The sequence below is a fragment of the Herpailurus yagouaroundi genome, unplaced genomic scaffold, assembly GCF_014898765.1.
Source record: "Herpailurus yagouaroundi ecotype Mexico unplaced genomic scaffold, PumYag 202, whole genome shotgun sequence".
Classification (NCBI taxonomy): domain Eukaryota; kingdom Metazoa; phylum Chordata; class Mammalia; order Carnivora; family Felidae; genus Herpailurus; species Herpailurus yagouaroundi.
In genome coordinates, this window is record NW_024412433.1 from 3,531,739 (window position 1) to 3,547,101 (window position 15,363).

General features: G+C 47.2%; 1 protein-coding gene across 7 annotated transcripts in view; it reads left to right on the forward strand.

Moving 5' to 3' along the window:
- COL6A3 (collagen type VI alpha 3 chain) overlaps positions 1 to 15,363 on the forward strand; it is an 81,023-nt gene that overhangs the window by 9,187 nt on the left and 56,473 nt on the right. For 4 of the 7 annotated variants that reach the window (XM_040450568.1, XM_040450570.1, XM_040450569.1 and 1 more), the window contains exon 2: positions 5,336 to 5,456. In XM_040450568.1, coding sequence (XP_040306502.1) covers positions 5,366 to 5,456 — 91 coding nt within the window. In that variant the 5' untranslated portion in view covers positions 5,336 to 5,365. Of the gene's footprint in view, positions 1 to 5,335; positions 5,457 to 6,971; positions 7,590 to 13,003; positions 13,607 to 15,363 lie in introns of all 7 variants that reach the window. The other 3 variants (XM_040450565.1, XM_040450566.1, XM_040450567.1) reach the window with 2 other exon arrangements.

Genomic DNA, 15,363 nt, shown 5'->3' on the forward strand with positions numbered 1-15,363 from the left:
CTTCCGTAACTGGGCACATTTTGGAAAAGAGAATTCCTATGCGCTGTACTTTGTGTCTCAATTGGGTAGCACTTTGTTTAGGGGGCTTCTTACCCTTAAAGATTAATATCTTGGAAATAAACATTTTTACATGTCACTTTCAACCAACTTAAAATTCCTTTTCCTTAGAGAACGGGTGAAGTAAGTAATGCCTCCGGAAGATACTACAGATTTCATCCCATTTCCATTTAGATGTTACGAGCTTTATCAAAGATGAGAAAATTATATTTTAGAATTTCTCAGTAGAGGGCCCACTCAATGTTTACCCTATGAGAGGACTGGTGGATTCCAAGAAGTCAGATGTGAGGCCCTGTGAATTACAGAGATGGTTAAAACGCCATTAGCAAACTGCTGACCACACTACACATCCCATGGGTCCAGGTTGCCTGCAGGGGCCTGTGGCTCGCCCGTCCAGCACCCAGCAGTGGGTGGGCAGATCTTTGTCTCACGTCCTGTTTTTCTCGGCATGCATTACACAGTCTAGTGCTTTCCAACGAGGCCCTGTGATATTCTCTCGCTCTAATTCTTGAACAGAAGTACTCCTTAGAATGTTGCGTCTTGTGCATGGATCAAATCTTTCAAACCATTGAGCTGGACTCCCCAGAAGATTTGCATCAAAATTTTTTGTGGAAACGGTACTGCTTACACTTTAGGGGGGAGGTAGAATGGATGCTTTTAGAGTCACACGCGAATGTGGATCCTACATGTACACAGATTGGGTTTTGTACACATTTGTGGGAGGTTGACAGACCCGTGGATCCCATATTTAAAAAAAAAGTTCTCAACCAATTGTAATATTACAGGTTTTTTTTTTTTTTTGAAAGGACTTTATATTTTTGGAAAGAATCCAGTAAAATTTAAATAGTGTGGACAATTTTCCCACAAAACCGTTTTCTAGTAGGATGCTTACTGCTGATAAGAAAATCCAGTGTTTGCTGTAATCAGGAGACTCACGAATAGCATGTGTGCAATGTACTTTTACATTGTTCTAAAGCGTGTATTCTCAATTTATTGAGAACACACATACACAAATGGCAGACATTGCGTTTACTTCCTCCCCCTGCCCCCAAAACTCAGGAATAGGCCTAGCAGAGTGTGGGGGAGGGAAAGTATGGCTGGATGGAAAGATCTGGAAGATTCCCAGGGTGGAGCATGGGCTTGAGGGATCTCTAGAGCACGGAGGCGGTGATGCTGGGGCGGTGTTAGAGGGTCATCCTCAGTAGAGAAAACAGACTGACCAGCCAAGCAGTGCCTGTGGGGACTGTCCTGAGCACCAGCCAGGACTCAACTAGGACTTGGGGACATCGTGGAACCAAAGCACTGGGCACTGGGGACTGCCCTTCTCGGTTGTATCCATCCGTGTCTAATGTGTGTTCACCGTTTCAAGCCAAGGTGGTTGAGCTGTGCCTTTGAAATGTTGCCATTCTCACCACTCGCTGTCACCTTCTCGTAAGAGAGAAAGATGTCCTCTTGATGACTGGCCTTCCGATCATCGTTAGAACATGTCCTTGGCAGCGTTGATATATTTCCAAGAGAAAGCTGGATCGACAGGTGGTTCTATTTCAGCTGCCGAGAATGTCTTCAGGCTCTCAGAATTGGAGTCACAGGGTGGTCTCGTCACAGGTGATACTTTCTGTTGACTTTCCTTGGAAATGCAAAGGCACAGTGGATCTTGGAATCTCCTCTCTTGTTTATGGTTTTATCTTTCTCGAGTCCTCCAACTTTTGGCAGGCTGGCCTAGGGCCCATGCTCTGTGTCTTGCTGTTCCTCCCAGCTGGGCCACAAGATTTGGACTCCAGCTTCTCCCTCTGGGCCTGATCCCTGGCAGGCACGACCGTGGGCCTGAGCTCTGGTTTTCTTTGTGCCCCCTGCACCCATGTACTTAGGTGGCAGACTGCATAAGGGGCTGTCTCTTTGTTCCCCTTGGCCCTCGATGCCGTCTCGCTGAGCAGTTCAGCCGGACATTGGTCCTCTGCCAAGGCCGCATCACTAATCAGTCAGACTTCCCTCTGCTATCGTGAGTTGTGTTGTTCTGTACGACAGCATTGACAATACCAGACCGTCCTTAATGTTGGCTTCATTAGCAATGTGGGGAAGGCAGAGCTCCTGCCTTGTACAGCAGACAGCTGTGAAGAGAATCTCTGGGCCCATGGAGTGCCTAGGGACAAGAGGAAGGTCACGCTAGAAAGGTCAAGCAGGTGCCAAAGCTTAGGCCTTAGGTGGAGCTCATTTCATAGCTCAGCTGGGACTTAGGGCAGAGATAATTTTCGCACCAGGTCTCAGTGTTACATCAGATTTTTTTTTTTTTTTTAAGTTTAGAGAGAGACAGAGTGTAAGCTGGGGAGAGGGGTAGAGGGAGAGAGAGAATGCCAAGCAGGCTCCATGCTTAGCACAGAGCCGGATGTGGGGCTCAATCCCACGAACTGTGAGATCGTGCCCTGGGCCGAAACAAGAGTCAGATGCTTAACCGACTGAGCCACCCAGGAGCCCCTGTTACCTGTTTCTAATCGTTGGCTGTGTCCCGGAAGTGGAGTCTCGCGGTATGTGTCTTTTTGGAACTGGCTCATTTCATTTATCCTAGCGTCCTCAGGGTTCATCCACGTTGTAGGGATATGATAGGATTCCCTTCTTTTTAAAGGCTGCATGAGATTTCATCGTATGCGTACATCGTCTTTATCCGTATCCATTCACCCGTCGATGGGCACTCATGTTGTTTCCACCGCTTGGCTGTTGTGACTCGTGCTGCAGTGAATTGGGGTGTTGATGTATTTCTTTGCAATCCTGTTTCATTTATTTTGGCTATATGCCCAGAAGTGAGATTGCTAGTTTATACAGGAATTCTATTTTTGATTTTTTGAGGAACCTCCGTGTAGTTTTCTCTAGTGGCTGCATTGTTTTACATTCCCACCAACAGGGCACAAAGGTTCCAATTTTTCTGCCTCCTCATCGATAATGATCGTTTACTATTCTTTTTTCATAGCCGTCATTCTAATGGGTGTGAGGTGATAGCTCATCGTGGTTTTGATTTGTTTGCATTTCTCTGGTGATTAATGATGTTGAGTATCTTTTCATATGCTTAACGGCCATTTGTGTATCTTCTTTGGAGAGATGTCTGTTCAAGCCCTTTTCCCATTTTTATTTATTTTTATTTTATTTATTTATTTCTATTTATTTTTTTGAGAGAGAGAGAGCGCGCACACACACGTGCGCACATGAGTGGGGGAGGGGCAGAGGGAGAGACGGATTCTTAAGCAGGTTCCATGCTCAGTGCAGAGCCTGACGCGGGGCTGGATCCCACGACCCTGGGATTGTGGCCTTAGCCAAAATCAAGAGTCAAGACACTCAACCCGCAGAGCCCCCGAGGCGCCCCTGGCCCTCTTCCCATTTTTAAGTCAGATTATTTTGTTGTTGTTGAGTTGTGGGAGTTCTTTATATACTCTGGATTTGAACCCTCATCAGATATATGGTTTGTGAATATTTTCTCCCATTCTGCAGGTTGCCCCTTTCACTCTGTTGGTAGTTTCCTCTGCCGCACGGAAGTTTTATGCATTTGCTACAATCCCATTTGTTTGTTCTTGCTTTTGTAGCCTGTGCAGTTGGTGTCATATCCGAGAAATCATTGCCAAATCCACCATCATATGGACTTTTCTATTTTCTTCTAGGAGTTTTATAGTTTCAGGTCTTACATTTTGATCTCTGACCCCATTTTGAGTTCGTTTTTGTGAGTATTATAAGGGAAGAGTCTAATTTTGTTCTTTTGCATGTGGAGATGCACTTTTCGCAGCACCATTTGTTGAAGAGACTATTCTTTCTTACTGTGTCGCCTGAACACCCTTATGAAGGATCATTTGGCCATATAAGTGAGGTGAGGGTTACTTCTGGCATCTCTGTTTTATTCTATCGGCCTACCTGCCTGTGTTTATTCTATTACCATACTGTTGTGATTACCGTAGCTTTGTAATATGTTTTTAAATCAGGAAACATGATACCTCCAGCTATATTTTTCTTTCTTAATTTCTCAAGATCACTGTGGCTCTCTGGCTCTTTTGAACTTCCAAATGATTTTAGGATGTTTCCCCCCGGATTTCTACAAAAAAGGCCATTGGAATTTTGACAGAGGAGGGTGCCTTCTGGTTTGGGGTGAGGAGAGGGTTTTGCTTGCGGGGCAAAGATCTGCCCATCTGAACATGAGCGTGGCTGGTTGGAAGTCACGCTTGTGGCCACCAGCTGGTGCGTGGGGACGGGAGACCACGCCGCCAGGCGGCCCGCCCTCAGGTCTGGCTTCACAGGCTTGTTAATTCAACGGCCCTGGGCTTCTTTCATTCTGAGATTGGTGGTTGCTGGGAAAAAAGTGCTAAACCGGGGGCGCCTGGGTGGCGCAGTCGGTTAAGCGTCCGACTTCAGCCAGGTCACGATCTCGCGGTCCGTGAGTTCGAGCCCCGCGTCAGGCTCTGGGCTGATGGCTCGGAGCCTGGAGCCTGTTTCCGATTCTGTGTCTCCCTCTCTCTCTGCCCCTTCCCCGTTCATGCTCTGTCTCTCTCTGTCCCAAAAATAAATAAATAAAAAAACAAAACAAAACAAAACAAAAACGTTGAAAAAAGTGCTAAACGGGAACAAGGGCGGGGCGCCTGGGTGGCTCAGTCGGTTAAGCATCGACTTCAGCTCATAGTCTGTGATCTCACAGTCACGTGACTGTGACATGATCTCACAGTCCATGAGTTCGAGCCCCGCGTCGGGCTCTGGTCGGGCTCTGTGCTGACAGCTCAGCACATGCTCTATCTCTGTCTCAAAAATAAATAAAAACGTTAAGAAAACATTAAAAAAAAAAAAGCAACAGGAACGAGGGCGAGATTTGCAGTGGTCCCAGAGGCCATGGCCGTGTTGGCACACGCTCTGATTTGGGCAAAGCCCATTCTCTCCATGAACTGAAGATTTCCTGGGGGATTCTTTCAGACACCATCTACAGTTAAGCTGGGTGTCGCAGACCCACCACTTTCTGCGGCCACAAATACCTTTACCCTTGACTCTCTGTCTCTCCCTCTCTCTTTCTCCGCCATTTTCTGGGTGACATGCTGTTGTGGCCTGCCTCAGTCTGAGAGGAACGAGGGTTTAATTACCCATTTTGTTTGGTTTTGTTTTAGGTACGACCAAAGGAGTACCATCACGGGATTCAAAGATTTTCACTGACTGTGTAGTCAGCACTCCTTTTCGTAGAAGGGCTAAATCCTTGGTGCAGTGGTTTGTAATCTGAGCACCAGAACTGATCATTTTGCCTCCACCCTCTTTTCTTGTTTAGGTTCCCACTTGGTGCTTAGACACGTTCAAAATGAGGAAACATCGACATTTGCCCTTGGTGGCCACCTTTTGCCTCTTTCTCTCAGGCTTTTCTCTTACCCGTGCCCAACAGCAGCAAGCAGGTAAGATCCAGAAACACTTCTTACTTTTATTCAGAGGAAGGTGCTCTCTGATGTTTTGATCTTAGACCTCGTGAGCTTGAGCCAGAACTTAGATGTGACGTAGGGGGGTGGTGGAGCCCTTTGTCTCAGGATGTTCGTTCAATGCACAGACTTCTCCAGATGCTCTGTATCCAGTGAGAGATGGCCTACTTTTACTAACCCTTGGGTTGATATCTTGGAGTTGGTTCGCAAGTGGTTTGTTTTCACACTGGGTATGAACAGAACGTTTGTGTCGCAAACATTTCACCAAAATGAAGGGCTTTTCCGCACTCCTGGCCCTGGTTTGATCTCACGGCACCTGAAACCAGGATGAGACAATTATTGAGAGTAAGCATTATTTTCCTTGAAAACAAAACACCCAGATCACCCTCTTTGTATAATTCTGGATACAAAAAGACATTTTTCATCTAGAATCAAGTCTGGAAAAAAAACACTTCCCCAAATGATGAAAAAAAAAAAAAAAAGATCCAAATGAACCCTCTTAAGAATTTGCTTGCAGAGTTTTAGAGAACTTAGAAATGCTTCACGCACTATGAGTTTGGAGGGATGGCCTTGAGTCTCTCTCTCTCCTTTGCCTGGAGAGTTGGGTCTTGGGCAGGGATTCTCCCACTGGACGCGGTGGTCCTTAGATGGTGGGAGGCAAATGCCACCTCAAGGAAAGGGGAGCATTGCTTGGGGCATCAGGGAGGCCTGAGGTAAGTAGAGTCTGGGAGCTGGCTGTGTACAGCCAGCCTGGCCCACAGCTGCAGAAGGGCCCTCCTCGGGCACCCCCGGCCTGGTGCCCTGAGCTCCCTGCTCCCACTGTCTTTGAGAAAGATAAATAATATCCCACATCTGCAAAGACTCTTCTGGCCCTGAAAAATATATAGTGACTAGTTAGGGTGCCTTTCTTCATGCCAAAAAGTCTGGGAACAATGAGACCTTTCCTTTCTCTCCAGTTATTGAAGTCTTCACGTAAGGAAGACATACTTGCCATGTGTATTTTTCTGGCAAAGTACGCCAAGCATCGGACGCTAGTTAACGTAAAGCGGTCATTTTCACTGTTCCTTCTTCTCGAGGCCCCGTTTCAGAGCCAAAAATGAAGAAGGAATTTTTAAAATGGCGGTTGGTTATCTCTGATGGCGTAGCCTGGTCTCATCAGGTGGGTGTCGGGGCTCAAACTGTCACAGAGAATCACGCTTGAGTTAAAAGACATGCCAGGGAATGTTTTCTCCCCCATTCTGGAGCCTGCTACTGGTTCACGGATGGGGTTCATTGCATATGGAAGTTGGGCCAAGGGTTGCTGACCAACAGCTGTCCCTGTGCCCAGGTCCCTGCCCCTCAGGTAAAGTCCTCCCGCCTGCCCGTAGTGCAAGCGAGGTGTGGGCCACTCAGTTAACAGCACAGCGTAAGCCGAGTTAGGTTAGGAAGGCTTTGCGCCGATAGGAAGTAATTGCTGAACAGGAGAAAAATCTAAACCAATGTCTTTTTTTAAAGATGTCAAAAATGGTGCCGCTGCCGATATAATATTTCTAGTGGATTCCTCTTGGAGCATTGGAAAGGAACATTTCCAACTTGTTCGAGAGTTTCTATATGATGTTATAAAATCTTTAGCTGTGGGAGAAAATGAGTTCCATTTTGCTCTGGTCCAGTTCAACGGCAACCCACATACCGAGTTCCTGTTAAATACGTACCGTACTAATCAAGAAGTCCTCTCCCACATTTCCAACATGTCTTATATTGGGGGAAGCAATCAGACTGGAAAAGGATTAGAATACGTAATGCAGAATCACCTCACTGAGGCTGCTGGAAGCCGGGCCAGTGACGGAGTCCCTCAGGTTATTGTAGTGTTGACCAGTGGACACTCGGACGACGGCCTTGCTCTGCCTTCAGCGGAACTTAAGTCTGCTGATGTTAACGTGTTTGCAATTGGAGTTGAGGATTCAGATGAAGGAGCGTTAAGAGAAATAGCGAGCGAACCGCTCAATATGCATGTGTTCAACCTAGAGAATTTTACCTCACTTCACGACATAGTAGGAAGCTTAGTGTCCTGTGTGCAGTCATCCGTGGCTCCAGAAGGGGCTGGAGGCACAGAGACCCTTAAAGACATCACAGGTAATGGCACCATTGCCAAGCTGCTGCCTGCCTCGCTGTTCTTTGGAGATAAGCTTGGCAACTGCTGGCATTAGAGCAACACTGTGGCTAAAAGACGGGGGGGTGGGTGGGGCGGGACCGGGAAGAGATGGCTGTTCACAGGTGTAAAAACAAAGGTTTGACCACGCTGTGTCGCCTCCTTCTAAGGTAGCACTTTCACCTGCATCCAGGATGGTGTTTTCTGAAACAATTAAATTTTATTTTATTTAAAAAAGTTTTTTTTTTTAAGTTGACTTGTTTTGAGAGAGAGAGAGAGAGAGAGAGAGAGAGAGAGAGAGACAAATCGAGCAGGGGAAGGGCAGAGAGAGAGAGAGAAGGAGAGAGAGAATCCCAAGCAGGCTCTGCACTGTCCGCACAGAGTCCGATGTGGGGCTTGAACTCACGACTGTGAGATCATGACCTGAGTCGAAACCAAGAGTCGGACGCTTAATTGACTGAGCCACCCAGGCACCCGGAAACAGTTAGATTTTAACTCTAAAAAACCCCATTCTCATATTATGACCCCACGGGAGGGACTTCTGTGATCCTTAGCCAAGGAAGCCAAGGAAGCGTGGCCAGGCGGGCAGCTCACAAAGATCCCTCCCATCTGTTATTGGGACAGAGAACCCGTGTCCTGGAGAGAGAGCACCGTGTTGTGAACGCACGGCAGGGCTTGCAAAGAGAGAGTGATGGAGGGGCAGGAGGATCTTCTTGGGAAGGAAATCCAGAATGGTGGCGAGTGAGTTCTTGCAGCAGCCCACGAGGGGGTCCTGCCCGGTGGGGAGGAGGGGGACGAGCTCACGGGGGCCGGGAGGGGGAGGAGTCTTAGAGACCGCTGGTCATGGGACCTGGGGGACGCTGCCACCACAGCGTACGGAGGGAGACCAAGGGCACATCATGGGGGTGCAGTAGTTTTGCGAGATGCTCACGGGGTGGCCCTCACGTGCGTAGGGCACGGTGGACAGGGGGCCGCTGGGGACCTGGGAGGCCGGTGCTCAGGAAGGTTAGCCACATAGACGTTAAAGTCTCTGGAGAGGAGCACAGGTGTGCCGTGTGGCTGCAGGCTGAGTGGGATATAAGGGAAACCCAAGGAAGGCTGGAGGTCCCTTCAGCGCGCTTAGCTGGGGAGGCGGGTGATTGTCTGAATGCAAGGGGGTGGAGGGGACAGGCAGCCTCCACACCGGCCCCAGGAGGTGATCACAGGAGCGGGATTCACAGCCCGCTTTTCTACGCTTTCAAAAGTGGTTGCCCCCCAGAGGGCTCAAAAACAGGAGGCGGGAGGCAGGGTGACATGTTGGATGGGGCAGGGAGAAGCAAGACTGGGGATTTTGAGACATAAATTGGCCAATCTAACTTTTTAATGCCTATTTATTTTTGAGAGACAGAGAGCACGAGCTGGGGAGGGGCGGAGAGAGAGGGAGACACGGAACCCGAAGTGGGCTCCAGACTCCGAGCTGTCAGCACAGAGCCCGACGTGGGGTTTGAACCCACGGACCACGCGATCATGACCTGTGCCGAAGTGGGACGCTTAACCGACTGAGCCCCCCAGGCGCCCCTAAATCGGTCAATCTAAAGGGCCACACGGGAGGGGCTTGTGGAAAGACAGAAGGGGCACGTGGAGTCTGGAGAAAGGGAGGGCTTTCTGGACTGCAATCCGGATAACGGGGGAATTGTAGGTAAACGGTATGGACGTCAGGTTTTTGTAACAGATTCAGAAAGCAGGGGTTAGGGAACAATATGACTAGAGGTCAGGAGAAGGAACCAGTTGTCCTGGGCAGGCAGAGCTTGGATGGGAGAAGGGTTTCAGAACTAACCACCCACAGGGCGTTTCGGGAGGCTGTTCATAAAATGGTCCGCCCAGTGGTTGCCCATGATTTCAACTCTGACAGCGGTGGGAATGCTAATGTCCTGCCAGCGGCTCTGCTTCTGACAGAGGAGCGGGTGACAGTCTGGATTCTTCCCGTTTAACCCCAAAAGCGTTCTGTGCTACAAGTGACATGCCTCACCCGTGTTTCATGATACATGTGTTGATCCTGCCAGATTATAGGAGAAGAAGGTGGGGACCCCCCCCCCACCCCCAGAGCATCCCAAACCAAAATCTCCGGGGAACAAGGGGATGCTGTGAGGCTGCCTATACTGACTTTTCACCGATCATCACATTTCTGAATATAGGGATGATAAGTGATCCATGTCAGAAGGGTGAAGGGGTCAGTGGAGACACAGGACATCTTTTCTTTATTGCTGTTTTGGCCAAGTGAGGGAAAAGAGCGGATGAGTTTGCTTTTATGTTTAAATGAACAATCGTATTCTTACATGAATCCTAACTGAGCCTTTCAACATGGTACGTTTCCACACAGATGAAAAAAAACCTTTGTTTTTATGCCAAGAAAGCATCTCTGTCTTCTAGTGTCCAAGCCACTAGCAGCTCCGCGGTGGAAAATTAATCCGTTTATGTTGTCTTTTCTGATTAACTTCACTCTGCAATTCCTCCGGTATCACGTACCATTGCATGTACCACAGCATAAACGTAAAATAATAATCCTCTGCTTCCAGAGGGCATTCTAGAGATTGCTAGTGAGTTAGGGCCATTTCTTCCCATTACCTGTCTGCTGGGTAACTCTTCCCCATAGAGTGTTCTTGACCGAAATCTATGGTGTGTATAAAACGTTCTAAATGAACTCTACTCACATAATCAGTCTCTGAAGGTGGTGTTCTTTAAAAATCTCTTTGTCATCCTTTTATAAATGCACATCACTAAAATGCAAGAGCTGTGCTCTGAAGTGAAAGCCCAAAGTGGTCTGTATTCGGTGAGGATTTCAGTGTGAGCCTTCTCTTCTTTGCAAAAGATGAACATTTAAAGCACTCACGAAATCAATCTACAGTTTTGTGTTTGCAGAGGAAACACACATATGATCTCTTTAATTTTTCTTAAAAAAAAAAAAAGAAAAAGGAAGCATCCCACGAGCTGAGGAAGGCATTGTGCCCACATCAGTGTGCTCCAGAAAAGAATGTTTCCAACAGTGTTGAAGGAGCCTGACTTTTCCATGGACACGATGAAAGTTTTCTATGGAAAATGCCACAGAAGGGTGTGTGTGATACGTGAGCCACAAAAGTGGAAAACCAGGCAACTTCACGTTGTAAATTTTAGTTAGAGCTGATTATCCTTAGACTTAAAACTGGTCATCGGTACGCCTTGCTGTACACAAGAACCCACAGCTCTTGTGTCTGTTTGAGGCTTCCGCTCACCTGGATAACACAGCATGCCAATGTGTGTCCCATCATTGTGTGCGTAAGAGGACAATGTTGTTTTTTCAGTGATGACAAATTATCCAACATTTTTCTATGACCTGCTGCAGTTCAGCCTTTAGGAGGAGAAAGGGTCAAGGGTTTTCCCACAGGGTTTCTCTTAATTTGTACACTGTTATAAATTGCAACCAAAAAAGATAATGTAATAAATTAATTAAAAGTTAATAAACGAATAAGGAATGTGTCATCCTATGTATTAGGTTATCGTTTCTCTCTTCCTGAGGACCCTAGGCTCCTAGCTAATCCTTCTTTTATTGGTATGCACATCTTTTACGGTCTCTCAGGGTCATTGGTTCACGCCTGGGAGAGGTTGAGGGATACAGTGGTGTGATGGACAGAGCCTGCGGCTCATATGATGATGCGGGCCATTTCTATGGCACTGCGCCCTCCCAAAGATCCTTCAGGAATCTTATGTTTTGGCTAAAGAAAAAGCAAATGTGTTGGGATTCCTAGCAAAGGCCCACTCTTATTTTATACTTTTGTGTGACACTTACTAAAAACACAAGACCTTAATTACTGTAGCAAAAAATTATCCTTCTCATTAACCCTCATGTTTCCAAGTTACTATCTTTCCCTGTGCAAGGGATTCACCTGCAAGAACGTTGTCAGGGATTGTGTGTGAGGGGAGGAAGAGTTCTTCTGATTTAGGCAACCTCTGGCTCAGCTTTCGTATGAGGGAACTTGAGTAAGAACATAGTTTCACTGTAGCAGAATTCTTTAATTTTATGAGATAAGATTTGTATCCTGTTTCCACGTGAAAATGGGGGCAACTTTTTCTGGCACAAGGAAAAATTAATTTTAAACATAAAATGTTCACTGTCATGAGAAAGATCAGAACTCATGGTCTTATATACAGTGTTGTGATTATATCCCAAATATAGCTTCCTAAAATCTCAGAATATAAATATCACATATGCTCACATACAGTCTTTTCCTGTTCCTAACACACACTTAAGTTATTAAAAAACATTCACCAGAATAATTTTTCTTTTCCTCTAGTTTTAAATCAGTCCAATTTAAATTTTCCAGTGGAGCCTTTGAAATATTTCACTCAGGTTTATAGATTATTAATTGCTACTCCTTACCCAATGCTTCTATGAAGTCCGCATTTTTCATAGTGGAATGGAAGTTTCTAGTTTGCCATTGTAAGGAGGAAAGAGGCCAAGGTCCCCGTTTTTTTGTCCATCTGTATAACCCCAGAACTAATTCTGATCCAGGGTTTATTAGAGGCAGTCAGTTTAGGACGTCATAAAAATAAGGTTGGATAATTATGTCATGACTGGTTTCATATCACTCTGCTTAACATTGTTCTGCATTATGTGATTGAATACAGAGGCAATAGCAAAAGTATGTGAACAAAACATCTAGCCTAATCCCAGACCTGCACGTGAGTTCCACGCAACTCAATATCGTATGAGAAGAGAAGATCAAACCAAACATTTATCAGATATTTTTAAGATTAAAACTTGAAGCGTAGCTTGAGTTCTTCCTTTCAAATTCACAAAGTTGCGTGCAGGCCGCCATCTTGGTTTTTAAAGAGAAGAAACAGTAGTCATTCCAGGAATCAGGTGTTCAACATGCTGGGATGATAAGTCACCAAACCCTGACTCTGGGCTTCTGTTTCGTAGCTGTGGATTTGGGCAAAGAAAATTCCTATAAGCACTTGAGGATAATGAGAGAAACATCCAAAAATTAGAAATCATGTTTGGACCTCCTGTAGGTATGGTAACGCACAATTCCACGTAACAACATTTCCCTCCAAATTTGGTAGAGATTTCTAGAACACGTACTCATGATTCTTCCCCCAGAAAAGTGAATATGATGTTTTGAGTTGTAACTACAAAGACGGGACCAATGAACATTTGATATAAATGTTCCTATTTTACGCCACTGTTCGCGAGGAGTTGCCTCTTATCCATTCAGAATGCAGAACTAAAAGAGAATTTCACATTCCTTAATCAACATGTGTTTTGTTTGTCTGTATTTCGTGTTTCTTGTTGGTTTCCAAAGAAACATGTCAGAACACTGAACAATGCATGTGGTCACTTGTTCTAACGCTTTCACATTTTTTGCATTTCTTTCTTTTAAAGCACAAGACTCTGCTGACATTATTTTCCTTATTGATGGATCAAACAACACCGGAAGTGTCCATTTTGCAGTCATTCGCGACTTCCTTGTAAATCTCCTTGAGAGACTCGCGGTTGGAACTCAGCAGGTCCGAGTGGGGGTGGTCCAGTATAGCGATGAGCCCAGAACCGTGTTCTCCTTGGACACCTACTCCACCAAGGTGCAGGTTCTGGATGCAGTGAAAGCCCTTGCGTTCACTGGTGGGGAGCTGGCCAATATCGGCCTGGCCCTGGATTTCGTGGTGGAGAACCACTTCACCCGGGCAGGGGGCAGCCGAGTGGAGGAAGGGGTTCCCCAGGTGCTGGTCCTCATAAGCGCCGGGCCTTCTAGTGACGAGATCCGCGACGGGGTCATAGCACTGAAACAGGCTAGCGTGTTCTCGTTTGGCCTCGGAACCCAGGCCGCCTCCAGGGCAGAGCTTCAGCACATAGCTACCAGTGACAACTTGGTGTTTACTGTCCCGGAATTCCGTAGCTTTGGGGACCTCCAGGAGCAATTACTGCTGTACATTGTTGGCGTGGCCCAAAGGCGCATTGTCTTACAACCGCCAACCATTGTCACAGAAGGTACGTATGCTCTCCTCGCCATCTGTGTGGGAGTGGGGTGTTTTGTGTGTTGGTTTTTGTAGAAGCAAGGCAGGCACCTCCAGAACGCTTCGCCTCAGGAGAACCTGTAAGTACCCACGGCGGGGTCCTTCTGAGATAGGCTAGCTCTCGGGGGTGCAAAACAAAAGATCCATGAGTGTGGAAAGCTCTCGTTAACAAGTGCGTTGTCGAGGAAGTGTGCTTTTGAGGTGAATTCAAGAAAGCCGGTACTTGGAGACTATTCAACATCAATTGTATTATTCACTTGCGATCCAGTCATCTGAAAAATGGATCTCAGGGGCTCATTACAATTCTGAGAAAATTAGTCCAGGACGATGGCATGGCCTCTAAGCCCGCGTGTTACAAGCGCCCTTGCAGGTAGGTGAGGGCTGCCCCGTGGGGCCCTTTCTGTGCTGGGTATTGAGAGCTGCGTTTCTGAAGGTAAGAAACCACACAACGCTCACTTGGCAGGATATTTACGAGAAACCATTTTCCTGTGCTTCTCAGGTTTCGGAGTAGTTGGCGTTGAGTCGCGAGGTCATGACGTACATCCATTCAAACTGAGGGCCTTTGGCAAAATAGCCCAACGGGACTCGTTTATAAACATCAAACGAATCGCATCACGTAACGAATACGCATTTAACAAGTGTGGGAGGGGACTGTGTTTTTCAAAATGGAAATAAGAATTCGGTTTTGCCTGGCGCTGAGGCAGCTGAGCCTCGAGGCAGATCCGGTTGTGCCAACTTACGTTAGTTGGTGATCTCCCCTGTCTGCCAGAGGTTACCAATGGCCTTCTGCATTATCACCGGGTAGGGAAAATCAGAATTGATGCAGAATTACATCCTGAAAATTCGCTTGATATTTCTAGACCTCCCTCTCATCGGACTACAACTTACCAAGGTTGCTCCAGGCTCGTGTGCGTGTGGCACACATGGATGGTTTCCATAGCTTTTGTAAATGACGAGGGAGCAGCAGGGCTGTAGCCGGGAGACCTGGCCTTCGGTCCCCGCTCTTACGTTAACCAGCTGTGTGATCCTGGGCAGGCTGCGCAACCACCCTGGGCTCTGATTTCTTGAATGTATGAGAGAGGAGTTCCCCTGGATGAAGAGATTTCTGTTCCAGGAGAAGTTTCAAATTCTTTCTTCTTTTTATTTGTGGCAACACGTTGCTCACATTTCAGTTTTCCCTAGCTAACTCGAATATTACCTCCTCACATGCAGACAGCATCTTTAATCCTTGTGACCGATTTGTAATAGTTAACAAATGTTCCTGGCGATCTGGTCTGAGCTGGATACACAGTGCTTGCTGGTGGACGAGAGAGACGTGGCCGCCGGCCTGTTGGGGGATAATGGGGAGGTGGTGGAAATGGGGGCCAGTGTCCAGACGCAAATATTCCGAGGGTCAGAAGTTGTGAGGGGCTGTACACAGAGGAACAGGGGGAGAGAGCTTTGGACAGGGTGGCCGGGGAAGGCCAGTTGGAGAAGCTGCAAGATAGAAAGGGGGCAGCAGGTGAAGAACAAAGGGACGGTGTTTCCAGGTGCCGTGGCTCTGGGGCACCGAGGAGCCTGGCTGCTTTCCAGAACTTTCAGCAGGCCGTGGGGCTGGAGCTCGTTTGATACATGGAGGCTGGAGAGGCAACCAGTTTAGGGGGTGAGCGTGAAGCCCAGTGCCGACGGCGTGTCTCAAGGGCTAGAGAGGTTGCCAGGGCCCCGAGCTGCTAAGAAGCTGAGGAGAATGAG